Source organism: Emiliania huxleyi, assembly GCF_000372725.1.
Source record: "Emiliania huxleyi CCMP1516 unplaced genomic scaffold EMIHUscaffold_4, whole genome shotgun sequence".
Classification (NCBI taxonomy): domain Eukaryota; phylum Haptophyta; order Isochrysidales; family Noelaerhabdaceae; genus Emiliania; species Emiliania huxleyi.
The window spans coordinates 1,473,761-1,487,239 of NW_005198966.1; the positions used below are offsets into that span (position 1 = coordinate 1,473,761).

The following is a 13,479-nucleotide window of genomic DNA, read 5'->3' on the forward strand; positions in this document are numbered from 1 at the left end:
AGCTTAGACACATTTCTCTTCTTTAAGCTTAAAGATATACCCGAGGGTGAACTCCTGACGGGGTTTGCGATGAGGAGCGACTCCGAAGGGTGTTCGGTTAGGAACCACTCCTGAGGCGTTTCTTTTCCTCTCTTTTCGTTCCTTGATCGTCGATAGGCGCGCAGTCCGCATTCGTCGAAAGACCGGACGACTCCTTCCCGCCGCTCTCCCGCCTCTGTTTGCTTCGTCATGGCGTCGAGCTGCATGGACAAGGAGTCGCCCAAGCGGCTCACCGAATACGAGCCTCCGATGGCCGAGTACGACACAACCAGTGAAGAAAGCATGGATGGTGGCTCTGACGCGGAGCCAGGCGACAACAGCGCTCGCTCTCTCCGTGCCACGACCAAGCTTGACGACGCGACTGCAGGCTTCTCTGGGAGCTTCAACATCGCTGCGAAGACTAAGGTTTACCTTGGTATCATTAGAATGTCCGGCAGCATCCACGTTGCCAATGGCTCAGTTGCGATAGACATCCACGCCTCCTCGGGTGTCTCGATTGTCGGCGATCGCTCCTACGGGCTGACGTATTCCGAAGATGGCATTGGGCACGCGAGTCTCAGCGACAACCGCTTCGGGTCGCTCAAGCGCACAGAGGTGACGTCGATCACCTACTACCCCGACACCGACACAGTCCTCATCTGCGCAAGATGGAAGAGCAAACTGCTGACGGTCCCTGTCGAGGTGCTCTTCGGCCGTGCAGATAGCTGACGTGCCTGTGAAGGACACACCCCTCTTATTTGCCAGCTCTTTGGTGCGGCTTGCGAGCTTGTAGCCTATTGTCCTGCGCCTCCGAGCTCCGTCTCGACCGTCTCGGAGTCGGACCTCGGTGGTTCTGGTTGAATCGCAGGCTCGTTCATATTAGATTGTTATAGCTGTCACACTTGTGCCCTCATCCCATCCCCTTCTTGCGATGCCCTAACGTGTCATTTTTACGCTCCCGCTTTGCGCGCCTGCTTGAAGCGTGCGCCCCTGCGCTCCTATACCCCCAGATCGGGTGCAGCTTGTTCTCTTGTGGCGGCAGCGGCGGCAGCGGCGGCAGCGGCGGCAACGATACGGGCGGCAGCGGCGGCCATCGACGGGCGTCGGCAACCAGCCTTGCTGCCCGTAGCTCGAAAGGCGAGGCGCCGAGCGCAGTACCGTTGCTCGCGGCTCGCAGGAGCGACGCGATGCGCCTGCCACTGGTGCGGCCATGCCGCCAATCAGCGGAGAACCCTCCCGCGCCGCGGATCGACCAGCTGGGGAGCGCGGCTTTGGAGGCATTGCTACAGGCCGCTGCAGAAGCACTGGGGTCACATTGGCATGTCTCCCTCTTGGAGTTCTGCAGCACGTTCGGGCACGAGTCGCAGGAGATCGTCCGCATGCACCACGGATGACACACCACTAGCTCCGTCAGGTTGTCCCGTGGACGGCCAAGCAGGACACTGTCCCATCCAAACTTGCGCGCGGCGACGCACACACCGGAATCGCTGTGCCCAAGCGCACCGCAGCGGTCTGGGCTCGCCAGGCAGGGCGCCAGGCCGCGGCGAACCTCGCTCTTGTTTAGCCGCTGCTGCATGTAGTGGTAGGAACGTTGCTTCATCAGGAAACGTGCAGTGCGGTGGACTTCGACAAAGGCACTGCTCGCGCCGTCGATGTAGAACCAGCAGCCGTATCCGCCGCCGTCGCAGCCGTAGCCGTGGTTCTGCGGGTGCCACCGGAAGACCGGGAGCAGCATCCTCTGCGCTCTGGGATCGACCCACAAATGCACAACCCCGGGCTCCACAGGTGTGTCCCACGACTCAGCAGGCAACGACGCAGCAGCAGTTCGCCACCGACGCGGAATCCGCCGGCGCTGCCCGCCCCCCGACGAACGAGACACGAACGACACACGTACAGAACGTGCGTTTGCGTGTCGGGCGGCGCTACTTTACTTGTAACGCGACGGGCCCTCAGCGGAGCTGGGAATAGGACCGCCGCGAGCGGCGTGGCGTGGAGCGGTTGAGCATCCCTCCGGGGGCCCCTCTGCGCCGGGGAGGCGTTGTTGGAGGCTAGGACGCAAGCGTCCGTCGCCCTTTTTCAAACTCGGGGCCCACTCCGCTACGCTCCGACCCGAATTTGGAGGGCCTAAAAGTTTAAGGTGTTGCTGCGCAAAAGGGGAAGACGCTCCACGCACAAAAAGTATATGTATCAGTTCTTACGAACGTACTTCCTCTTAGGCGGACCCTCCCGATGCCAGGACGCATGCGGCCAACAACGCTATTCGTGCGGAAGAGCCACTGCAAGCGGACTGTGCCCCCTGAGCCAATGCGGCGGCGAATGGCAAAGCGCATACAAAAGTCGGGGTCGCAGAGAGCGTCGCGCAGCAGTTGAGCATGCTCGTCGGTCGCGTTGTTTAGGACGCCACGCCAATTATCTGCGCGCCCATCTGTTGCCTGGCATCCCCGGCGAATTCGTCGCTCGTGATCAGCTCCGCTGCCGCTCGGAGCAACCAGTGCCGTGTCGAGATGAAGCTCCGCGACGACGCCCGTGGACTGCACGCGCAGGGAGAGGCGCACGAGCTCCCGCACGGCAAGCGACTTCTCGGCATGCGCCGCCTGACGCCTGTCGGCATCCCATTCTTGCAAGCAAGCCATTTCTACCGACCGCGTATTTGGTCGACGGGACGGACGTTTTGGTACGTTTTGGCACCAGCTGAAGGCTTGCCCCCGCAAAAGCCCGTTGCCAACCCCTTTTTTGCCAGAGTATCGCGAATCAATTGGCCTCCGCTCAAGGTGTGAACATATTCGCTGCGGTCAAAATGAACTTGGGGGCACGGACGCGGCACAAACGGGGCACAAACGCCAGGCTACAAACACGGGGAGGCACGTAGTGACGCAAGGGAGTCTAGGCGACGGTGGCGTCCTCCGACGCCGCCGCGAGCTGCAGCGCGACTGACATGCGCTGGCTGGGCTTGCAGCGACAGCCACGCACGACCTACCGCGTCGACCAGCTCGCCTCGTCCTCGTGCTGCCGCTTCGAGAGCTTGTCCTTGTCCTTCATCTGGTAGAACAGCCGCTTGACCGCGTTGCACCACCCGCCGAAGATTTCAAACAGGTCATCTGTTAGATACCGTAGGGTGCCGAACTTAAGGTAAGGTAGCTTGAGTGAGGTTCGGTGCTTTGCACTCAGTAGCAGCAGTTCGGTACCGGGGATTTCTTTTTGGGTACCGGCGACGCCTCGGCCCTCGCTGCGTGGACCGTGGTACGACGAGGGTGCGGCGAGTGAGGAGGAGGAGGAGGGGGAGGAGGAGTAGGGCATCTAGTAGCGTAGGCACTCGTACTCGAGCGTAGGTGCTCGTAGCGTAGGAGGGAGATGCCTCAGAGTGGTGCGGGCCGCGTGACCCGTGTGCCGGTCCGGCTGGACCGAGAGGTGGGTAGCAGGAGTTAGGTACATTAGAACAGGAGTTCGGGAAGAGGAAAAGGGCTCCCTAACTCAAGCTACCTTACCTTAAGTTCGGCACCCTACGGTACGTCCGTGTCCGAGCGCGAGAGGGCGTGCGCGTAGTTAGTCCGCCTTCTTGTACGCCACGTAGCCGCCGCCGTCGCTCGGCCTGAAGTCACCGTCCCCGACAGCGCCGCGCTGCTCGAGGCCGAAGACGTCCGCGCTCGTGCCGGGAGGCTCGGTGTTGCCGAGGCCGATGAAAGCGCCTCGCTGGCCAACGTCCTCCGGGTTTGGAGGAGAGCGGGTCCTTGAACTTGACGTCGCCGACGAGGCGTGAGCGCGAGCGGCCGGCGCCCGCCACCGAGACGTCGGGCCGGTAGTCGTTAGAGACTATTACTGTTGCGGCCTAAAGTCTGTGCAGGTTGTCGGGGACACGATCCCGGCGTGAACACAACTAACTGACGGATCCGCTCCTGACAGTCGCACGCGCCGCGCGCTGCGGCGTGCGACTGTCTTTGTTTGAAGTAAAAAGTCGAATCAGAGCGGTGTCGGCGTTGTCCCCGATTTTGTCCCCCGGACCGCCCGTCCGGCACCGCTCCGGGACGCACGCCGGCGAAGCACCATCAAGCTGCTGTACGGCCCCGGCATCGCCTTCCCAGGCTTAGCTAGACCGAGAGATATTGTGCACATGGTTAGTCTCTACAATATATACACTGACACTGAACCTCCCAGAGCTCGTCCCGGTCCGTCACGGCCATCCTCGGCCTCCGGAGGGCCCCCGGCCGCGGCGCGGTGCGGCGGCGTCACAAATCCGACCACAGAGCACCGGGACGCGGTCGGGCGATCTGAGGCCCGACTAGGCGTATGCATTGCCTATCCAGGGCTATCACCTGGACCTATCAACAGGCGCCTGCGGCGCCGTGGTCAGGAGCTGCTGTTCACACTTGCACAGACTTTGATACGGCACAGTAGAGTAGCCGAGGTCGTCCCGCGGCGCTACTTTTTCTTTCTAAGTTTGTTTTAGCTAACATATTGTTGTTGTAAGAAAGAAAGAAAGAAAACAAACCCAAGGGATGTTGTGAGAGTTGTTGTTGTTGAACATATTTTGTTTGTTGGCAAAGCAAGACGAAGAGCGTGGGAGAGATTTTTTGCGTGTCACAGATCATTTTAGAAACGTGAACAGGGTTGTGTCTTTGCGTGAACGGGCTGGGGGTTTGCTTTGGCGCCGGGTTTCCCACCCTTTTTTGTCGGGGCGGGCGCCTGGCGGCTCCGCTGCTGTGTGCCGGGGCATCGCCCGACCGGCATCAGCGACCCGGTTGATCTGCGAGGAGCGCACATCGAGGCCCCCATGATCATCCTGAGACGAGCGGCGGACGACGCCAATGAGCGGCCGGCTGCTCGTCTTTGCGTGTTAGTCCTCGCTTGCTTCGGCGCAACAGCGCTTGGCCTCCTCGCCGTGCGGCCCGATGAAATGGAAGCCGTCAATCCCAATGCCACCGTCCGCGATGTGCAAGTGGAGAATGCCCTCGCCAGCGCCAGCGCCGGCGACCCGGAGGCCGCCTGGCGCCTGCTGCTGCACCCGCCCGAGTCGTGGAACACTCCACCGCTTCCCGAGGAGTGCGCAGCGCGCCCTGCCGCCCGCGACGTGCAGGCGACCCAATTGGAGCCCTTCAACGAGAGCGCGGCTCGCCGCCTCGCGACGATAAACGCGGCCGCGCTCTGCGGCGTCAGCGGACTGCGCGGGTGGACGTGTGGCCGCTGCGGCGGTCAAGTGCAGAATGTGACGCTGATCACCTCGCGCTGCACGCCCGGCGAACATGGCTGCGACCGGTTCTGGGCGGCCTCGGACGCCGTCAGCGCAGTGGAGGAGGCGAGGCAGCACTGGTACTTTGGCAAGTACTTCCAAAAGGTCACCGCCCCCGGCTGGGTCCCGGGGAAATACTATTCCGAGGCTGTCACTAAGTCGGCGACGCACGGGGACGGGTCTGTCCTCGCCGCGGTGCTCGTCGAGCCGGAGCGGCGGTGGGTGGTGGTCGCGTTTCGCGGCACGCGCGACGCGGACGCGGGCGCGTGGATGATCAACTTCGACTGCAAGCAGGAGGGGCTCGTGGGCGGGGACGCTTGCGTGCACGAGCGGGTCCACCACGGCTGGCACGAGGCGTGGAGGCAGCTGCGGCGGCGCGTGCGCGCGGCGCTCGAGTCGCTTCTCGCGGCGCTGCCCGGCTACCGACTTGTCATCACGGGCCACTCCATCGGCTCCGCCCTCGCAACGCTCATGATCGACGAGTGGCTCGACGACGGAACCCTACCCACGCTCTCCGCTCGCTCGCAGCCGCCGCTGCTCCTCACCTTCGCCGGCCCGCGCGTGGGCAACGCCGCCTTCGCCGACGCGCTCGACGCCGCCCTCGCGCGGCACGGGCTCACCCTCTTTCGCGTGGTCAACCAGTTCGACCTGATCCCCAGAATACCTAACCCGTCGACGCCCGGCGGAGGGGAGTGGCAGCACGCCGGGGTGCAGGTGTGGCTGACGCCGGAGTCGGGCGGCGCGGTGGCCAAGGTGTGCGGGCTCGGAGAGCTCTGCCACGAGGCGGCGCCCTCGTTCCGCCTCAACATGCAGGACCACACCTCCTACTTTGGGGTCTCGTCGGCTGGATCGGGCTGCTGACCAAATCTCCTCTTGCACCAAGGAGGCCGAGCTACTTGGGTTGCGGGATGGGATCTGGCTGGAGAGTCTCCGTCGGCTGCACTCCTGGACCATCGCCGCGGCATCGCGGTTAGTGTTTCACATAGACGATAGAGAACCAGCGACGCTCCCAGCGAGAGAGCCGTACGAGGTACGTGTCGCCTCCAAACACCACAAACCTCACGAACGGCGTGGTATCTACTGTATTTTTGGAGGTTTTCTGCTAAAATATAAGTAGACGGTCCCGTGTCGGCGTGTGCAGATCGCCGGCACGCCGGGTGTGTCCGGAAATGATGTAAACAGAAACGGCTCTGTCCGCTTCGCGGCGCCGGTTGCGCCCGTTCTCCCCCGTTCGGCCGTCGGGCCTCGCTCCGCCGCCGCAGCTTCCGCGCTTCAGTCGACCGCCTGCGCCGCGTCCCAGCCGGCCGGCGTCGCCCCGGCCGCCGCCCCGGCCGCCGCCCCTCCCTCCTCCGACCCCGCCTGCTTGGCGGTGGCCTCTGCGGCAGCCTTCGCCTCGAGTGCGGCCGCGGCAGCCTTCGCCTCGTCCTCGGGCGAAGCGGCGCGCACCACACGCTCGACGTCCATCGGCGCGAGCACGACCCGCTGCTGCGGCCCGTCCAGCCGGACGGCGTAGGCGGCGCGCAGCTTCTTGCCCGGCGGGCAGGCGGGGCCGCGCTCCTCGCCGGGCTGCAAGTCGGCGAGGATGTTTCGCTCGAGGACCTGCGACCAAGGACCAGTTGATCAACGACCAACACATTCACCGTATGCAAAGCGGCGAGGTCTCGCTCGAGGACCGTGCCGGCGAGGAAGCCCTCGGAGCCGCAGTTGGCGGCGACGCGGTCGCCCGGCTTGAAGCGGTAAGGCCTCCACAGCGCGAGGTCGGCGCCGGCGGGCGGGCCGGCGTCGTCGTCTGGCGCCGAGCGGATGAGCCCATCGTGGTCCTGCGGCGGCGGCGGCGGCGGCGGTGGTGGCGGTGGCGGCGGCGGTGGTGGCGGCTGTGTGACGTGGGAGTTAGTACGGTGCGCGGTTGGGAGCGGGAGAGTGGGAGCCGGCCTGCGGCGCGTTGACGCGGCCAGCCTCGTCGAGAGCAACCTTGTACGGCAGCTCGTACGAGGAGAGGACGGTGCCGCACGACCACTTGACGCTGCCGGAGGGATCGCGGCCGACGTTGCACTGCACGCGCGCCCCCGGCTCGAAGCGCAGCCGGCCTGCCGGTGGGACGCGCTCGTCGTCCGGCTCGTGCCCGTCTGCCAGCATCCTCTCCCGCGCCCGCAAGAGGGCGCGGTGCGCGTCGGTGAAGACGGACTCGCCCCAGCCTCCGGGCCAGCCGGGCCGCAGCCAGCTCGCCTGCTCCGCCACCGAGAGCCGCTCCTCACGGAACGCCTCGAACTCCTCCTCCACGCCCGCCCACTCGCCGTCCGACAGCCGGTTCGTGCGCCGCATGCGGAAGAGCCGCTCCTGCGGCGAGAGGCGCGGCGGACGGGTGGGGTGGCGAGCCGGGTGAAGAGCTCGCGCGGGGGCGCAGCGCGCCATCTCGCGCGTCGCCTTCCAGATGGCGAGCAGAGACGCGCACGCGCGCTGCATCAGCAGGTTGACGGCGAGCTGGTGCGCCTCGGACACCTCGGGCGAGCCGCGCTTCATGCCCTTGAGCTTCTCCGCCGCCGCCTCGTACGCCTCGATGTCCGCCGTCGGAAGCTCCACCCCAAGCCCGCGCGCCATCCACTCGTCCGGGTCATGCGCCTCGGGCTCGGGCGGCAGGCCGAACGGGCTCGCCGAGAGCACCTCTTTGCGCGCAAACGGTCCGAGGCCCGCGCGGTGGAGGTAGACGGCCACCGCCGCGAGCAGGCACACCAGGGTGGCGCCGATGGCGAGGTAGTCCACGGCCATGCGCAGGGTATTCTTTTCCGGATTCCTCGCGCGCGCGCGCGAGGCCGTGTCGCGCTTGAGGAGAGTGCGCAGGCAGCGCCAATTCTGATTATTTGTTTCTTTATTTTTGCTCTCGGAAACGCACAACCCCGGGCCCGAAATCGCACAGATCACGCAACACGGCGTCCCACGGAGTGCCATTATTTTTGCTCACGCTGACATGAAGCGCACGCGCGACGGCGAGTCCGAGCCCGCCGCCGCCGAGGACGGCAGTCCCGGGCCTTCGGACTCGGGCGGCGCGCCTGCCGGCGGCTCGGGCGCCTCACGCGTCGGCGCGACGGTGCGCGGCGCGCTCGCACGCCTTCCGTCGGCAGAGATGTACGAGCGCTCGTACATGCACCGCGACTGGGTGACGCACGTGCTGGTGACGCGCACCGACTTCGTCGCCACCGCGAGCCGCGACGGCCAGCTCAAGTTTTGGAAAAAGATGCCGCGCGGCATCGAGTTTGTCAAGCACTTTCGGGCGCACATGAAGCCGTTCGCGGGCCTGGCCGCGTCGCCCGACGGGTCGCTGCTCGCCTCCACCTCGGCCGATCGCGGGCTCAAGGTCTTCGACGTGCTCGCCTTCGACATGATCGCCTGGATCAAGCTCGACTTCACGCCCGGTGTCTGCGAGTGGGTCGGCGGCGCGGGAGCCGGCGCACACGCGAACGCGAGCAGCCGGACACTGCTCGCGGTGGCGGACGCGGACTCGCCCGAGGTGCGCCTGCTCGACGCCGCCTCGGGCGAGGGCACGCCTCTCCACACCGTCCGCGTCCACTCCGCCCCCGTGCTGCTGCTCCGCTTCAGCCCGGCGTTTGGCGCCGTCGTCTCGGCAGACGCGCGCGGCGTCCTCGAGTACTGGTCGGCGACGGAGCCGTTCGGGCTGCCCGCCGGTGTGCGGTTCCAGTTCAAGACCGAGACCGACCTCTACGCCGTCGCAAAGGCCCGCGCGCGCCCTCTCGCGCTCGCCGTCTCGCCAGACGGCAACCGGCTGCTAGACACTTCCTAGACACTTCCTAGACACTTCCTAGACAGACACTTCCTAGACACGTCCTAGACACTTCCCTCTCGCTCGCCGTCTCGCCAGACGGCAACCGGCTGTCTGCTGCCGGCGAGCTGCAGCCTCATGTGCCACTGCGCGACGAGTGAGCCGGCGCGTGGCGGCCGCTCGAGCGGTCGAGTGGAGACGTCGAGGCTGTCCTGCGTCGCCGCTGGCAAACATAGTACACGGCGGTGTCGGCCTCGGAGGGCAGCTGGACAGCGCTCAGCGCGGGAGACGGCGCACAGCGGTCTCGACGCGCGCGCGCGAGCCGCGTGCGAGAGCTGTGCGGACGGCTCTAGGCTGCGTGCACCGGCCTCGTGCACGAGCTGCGCACCCGCCGACCGACCCGCGGCGACCGGCCAGCCCGGCGGAGCAGGAGCCGCTGAGGAGCCGGCGAGGTGCGGAGAGTCGAGAGAGCGTGAACTCGCCTCGAGTCGGCTGTTCAGCTGCCCTTTACTGTTCAGTGCGTTTTTTTCCAAACAGAACCTAATAAGGGTGTCGCGCGTAGGCCCGTACGCCAGCGCGAGGAGCGACACCCCTGCTAGCACCCCTGCCTGCGACTGTAGTCTGTACCCCCGTGCAGCTTGCACCCCCCTGTGTCCCCCCCCCCGCCCCGCCCTCTGGGGGCGCCGCCTTTCGGACAACATGCGAGCCCTCCCCCGCCGCCCTGCCACCGTACGTATTCGCGCAGACCCTCCCCTCCCTCCCCCCACCCCCTACCGCTACCGCCTTGCCCGACCCACACCGCATTGCGGAAAGCCGTCCCTTGGTCGCCCGTTGGGGCTGGCAGCCCCCTCAGCAGAAGGTGTTGCAGCAGAAGGCTTCATACGGCAGCAGTGCGAGGGTGCAGCAGAAGCAGCACGCGAAGGTGCAGCAAAACACAACCATGCACAGCGCGATGCCGAGGAAGAGGTACGTCGCAAAGACGGCCGGCGCTAGCGTCGCCACATACTCCTGGAAGCGCTGCACCTCCGGGTCGCCGCCGCCGCCGCCGCCGCCGGCCATGCTGCCCATCAGGCCGGCGGCCGTCCCGCCCGCGGTGGTCATACCCTCCATGGGGCCCATGCCCGACAGCCCGTCAAAGAGCCGCCGCGCCCGCGAGCCGAAGTACGCGAGCGGGTCCGCGCCTTGTGGCAGAGCCTCGGGCTCGTCGAGCTCGGCGAGGGGGGCGCGATCGGCCACCGGGACCGCGCTGCCCGCCGCGAGGCAGGCGAGGGCGCCCAGCAGGAGGGCGGCGCGCATTTTGAGGCGTCCGGCCTTAGGTCGGGGCGAAGAGCACCGAGGGGTTTGCGGGTTTGGGGCCCGCCGCATTTGGGTTTCTTTTTTTATTTACGGGAAGCTCCCTCGGAACTTTGCCGTTCCTCTTCACACGCCGCGAGCCGACTCAGCACTTCCTCGTCTGACGGTTCCGCTCCTTGCGCGCGAGCATTGTGCTGTCTGCTTTTTTTGCCCAGCCGCTTCCACACCTGCGAGAGAGAGAGATTTTTAGCAGAGGTTACAGGCGGGGTAAGATCCGTTAGCGGGACAATACCAAACAACTCTAACACTCACACGTCATTTGGGGCCCCTGCAGACTGTAGTTTATGGTGGTTTAGAGTTTGCGGGGGGAGGGACAGATTTGGCTGAGGGAGGGTGTAGAGGATGTAGAGTGTAGAGCGCTGTAGAGCTGTAGAGATGTAGAGCGCTCTGGAGCGCTGTAGAGCTGTAGAGCTCTACATCCGCCGCGGGACGAGGCGGGTGCGTTGTAGAGCGATGTAGAGCGCGATTTTGTTGTAGAGTTTGTTGTAGAGGCTCTACACACTACAGCCAAACCGCCGGGATGGCAGTGACTCAAAGAGGTCGAGTCGCACTAATGGGGTGTCTCCGAGCTTACTGGAGCTCTGATGGACGGCCCTGACTATCCCTGAAACACAGAGAGTCACTCTGACGGCACACAACACCCTATAACTGCGTCATGACCAGCCTGCCATGCGTCGCCGGTGCCGCATTCGTCGCTGTGCTTCTTTAGCAGGCGGTGGACTGTCGGCTGCGAGGACGGTCGCATTTGCGCAAGGCGAGGCGAGCATTCAGACGCGTTGCATGCGCCATGACTCGCGCCAGCGCGTGCGGGAGCTCCTGGCTGAGCGTTGAGTCCAGGCGAGTTGCGCTGGCCACGATCGCTACGCCGAGCCGAGCTGACGCGCCGAGGCGCCGGCCAGTCGCAGCCGTGAGGCATGCCACAGCAGCAGAGGCACCTGCCACCCATTGGGCGGGCAGGCAGAAGGCCAGGGCAGCACTGGCAAATGCAACGCGCCTCATGTCGGAGAGCGACCGTGCCTCGTTCGCAGCTTATGATGTACGTACTTATAGCTTACTGGGAGAAAAGAGAGAGGGGGTTGTGTTCTCTAGGCCCCTAAGGGCCCTACGCGCGGCGTGAGAGCTCGGAAGCGAGCTTTGCACGGCGATCGAGGATGGCACGGTTTACCCCCTTCACCGAAGCGATGGAGATGCGTTCCGCGTGGTGTCTCTCTATGATGTAGAGTTTGTTGTAGAGATTTCACGTTGTAGAGCGCCTCTACATCGCTCTACAACGCACCCGCCTCGTCCCGCGGCGGATGTAGAGCTCTAGAGCTCTACAAGAGCTCTACAGCGCTCTCCATCTCTACAGCTCTACAGCGCTCTACACTCTACATCCTCTACACCCTCCCTCAGACTCGAGAGAGCGTGCGTGTGCCTCTACTCGCCAGGGCAGCCTTCACAGCCTTGTTATGAGAAGAAAATTCATACGTCGCTCGAGCCGACTGGGCGACTCCAAAATGCCGGTATACGTCGTCACTGGCTGCAGCGGCGGCCTCGGCCTCGGCCTGGTCAAGGCGCTGGCGGCACGCGGCGACAAGGTGTACGCGACCGTGCGCAAGCGTGCGACGACCGCGACCGGTGAGGACCAAATCAGCAATGTCCAAGGCGACATCACTGTCATCGAGGACATCGACGTGGCGAAAGACGACGTGGGAGCCAAGCTCTCGGCCGCTCTCGCCGGCGTCAAGATCGACGTGGTGATCCACAACGCTGGCGGCATCGCGAATCGAGACGGGCCAGACGCTCCAACGGGCGCCGCAGCCTTTGCCGATGGCGGCGGCGGGCCGATGGGTGCGAAGCCCGACAACCTGAAGGCGGTCACGACCGAGCGGTGAAGCTACCCTGCCTTTTCGCGCGAGCGTGGCCTGTCTTTGCGCTTGATTCTGCTTCCCGCGCGTCGCAGGATGCTGGCGTCCTTTCAGGTAAATACGCTGGGCCCGTTGCGCGTGCAGAAGGCGCTCACCGAGCAGATGGGCGCTGGAGGCAAGGTGCGTCGACCTCACACACACACACACACACACACACACACACACACACACACACACACACACACACACACACACACACACACACACACACACACACACACACACACACACACACACACACAGACACACGCACACGCACACACACACACACACACACACACACACACACACACACACACACACACACACACACACACACACACACACACGCACACACACACACAGACACACGCACACGCACACACACACACACACACACATGCACACACATACACATGCGCCCACTGGTGGGTCTAGGTGAGGTGTCTTGCCGGGGACAATGTCTTGGATAGAATTCCGCACGCACCCTCAGGCAAGAGCTGCCTTTCGTGGCGCAGGTCCTGATCATCAGCACCGGGATGGGCTCGATCGGCGACAACAACTCGGGCGGGCTGTACGCTTACCGCACCGCCAAGGCTATCGGCAGTGGCGGTGGTGCCAGGATGGCCGCCGTGGAGGGCACGGCATGCGGTGTGAACAGGCCGGCGTCAACATGGTGATGCGCAACATGGCTCTCGACCTCAAGACGAGCGAGATCGCCGTCATGTCGGTCAACCCGGGTGCTCGCAAGACGGCGGTGCCTGCTCCCTCGGCGAACAGACGCCCGTGACGCGTCCGCGACTCTTCTCGCACAGGCATGGTGCTCACCGACTTTGGGCCTGGCGCGGAGATGATGGCCAAGTTTGGGAGCATGCCGGTGGAGGAGTCGGTGGCGCAGCTGCTCGCGATCTGCGACGACGTGTGCACGATGGAAAACACGGGCAAGTTCTGGACGGTGAAGCGGGGCGCCGCGCCGATGGAGTTTGCGGGAGGCTTCTAGCGGGAGCAGTGCGCGGGCCGCGGCACGCCGCACACGGGGGCCGAGGCGCCGTCCCTCGGTGTGCCGTGTGGTACGTTCGAGATGGTCTTACTAGATACTACGCGCGTCGCTAAGACACAAAGCGCACCCGGCCACCGCTCTCACGCCGGCGCGCGGCGGGGGGGGGGGGGGGGGGGTTCACAACCTTCACCGCGCGGGGGGTAGTTCCGATTCTCTCTCTGAC

At 64.9% G+C, this 13,479-nt stretch overlaps 6 protein-coding genes across 6 annotated transcripts; 3 read left to right on the plus strand and 3 right to left on the minus strand.

The window, feature by feature from the left end:
- Window positions 1-2,115: 2,115 nt before the first annotated feature.
- Window positions 2,116-2,651, minus strand: EMIHUDRAFT_196473 (hypothetical protein; the record flags this gene model as incomplete). The annotated part of the gene is made up of 2 exons (XM_005770669.1): window positions 2,116-2,142; window positions 2,241-2,651. 2 exons carry the CDS (start codon window positions 2,649-2,651, stop codon window positions 2,116-2,118), a joined length of 438 nt encoding a protein of 145 aa, XP_005770726.1.
- Window positions 2,652-4,786: 2,135 nt separating this feature from the next.
- On the plus strand, window positions 4,787-6,103 carry EMIHUDRAFT_196475 (hypothetical protein; the record flags this gene model as incomplete). The annotated part of the gene is made up of 1 exon (XM_005770670.1): window positions 4,787-6,103. The coding sequence occupies one exon, from the start codon at window positions 4,787-4,789 to the stop codon at window positions 6,101-6,103; it is 1,317 nt and encodes a 438-aa protein (XP_005770727.1).
- Window positions 6,104-6,212: 109 nt separating this feature from the next.
- Window positions 6,213-8,008, minus strand: EMIHUDRAFT_196476 (hypothetical protein; the record flags this gene model as incomplete). The annotated part of the gene is made up of 4 exons (XM_005770671.1): window positions 6,213-6,344; window positions 6,689-6,841; window positions 6,916-6,985; window positions 7,140-8,008. The coding sequence occupies 4 exons, from the start codon at window positions 8,006-8,008 to the stop codon at window positions 6,213-6,215; spliced, it is 1,224 nt and encodes a 407-aa protein (XP_005770728.1).
- A 199-nt stretch (window positions 8,009-8,207) lies between these two features.
- EMIHUDRAFT_196477 (hypothetical protein) lies at window positions 8,208-9,178 on the plus strand (the record flags this gene model as incomplete). The annotated part of the gene is made up of 2 exons (XM_005770672.1): window positions 8,208-8,922; window positions 9,117-9,178. The coding sequence occupies 2 exons, from the start codon at window positions 8,208-8,210 to the stop codon at window positions 9,176-9,178; spliced, it is 777 nt and encodes a 258-aa protein (XP_005770729.1).
- Window positions 9,179-9,526: 348 nt separating this feature from the next.
- Window positions 9,527-10,347, minus strand: EMIHUDRAFT_432365 (hypothetical protein). Its single transcript, XM_005770673.1, has one exon. It carries the CDS (start codon window positions 10,311-10,313, stop codon window positions 9,867-9,869), a length of 447 nt encoding a protein of 148 aa, XP_005770730.1. The 5' UTR covers window positions 10,314-10,347; the 3' UTR covers window positions 9,527-9,866.
- A 1,519-nt stretch (window positions 10,348-11,866) lies between these two features.
- Window positions 11,867-13,256, plus strand: EMIHUDRAFT_96053 (hypothetical protein; the record flags this gene model as incomplete). The annotated part of the gene is made up of 5 exons (XM_005770674.1): window positions 11,867-12,240; window positions 12,313-12,397; window positions 12,775-12,888; window positions 12,918-12,996; window positions 13,072-13,256. The coding sequence occupies 5 exons, from the start codon at window positions 11,867-11,869 to the stop codon at window positions 13,254-13,256; spliced, it is 837 nt and encodes a 278-aa protein (XP_005770731.1).
- Between the last annotated feature and the right edge of the window lie 223 nt (window positions 13,257-13,479).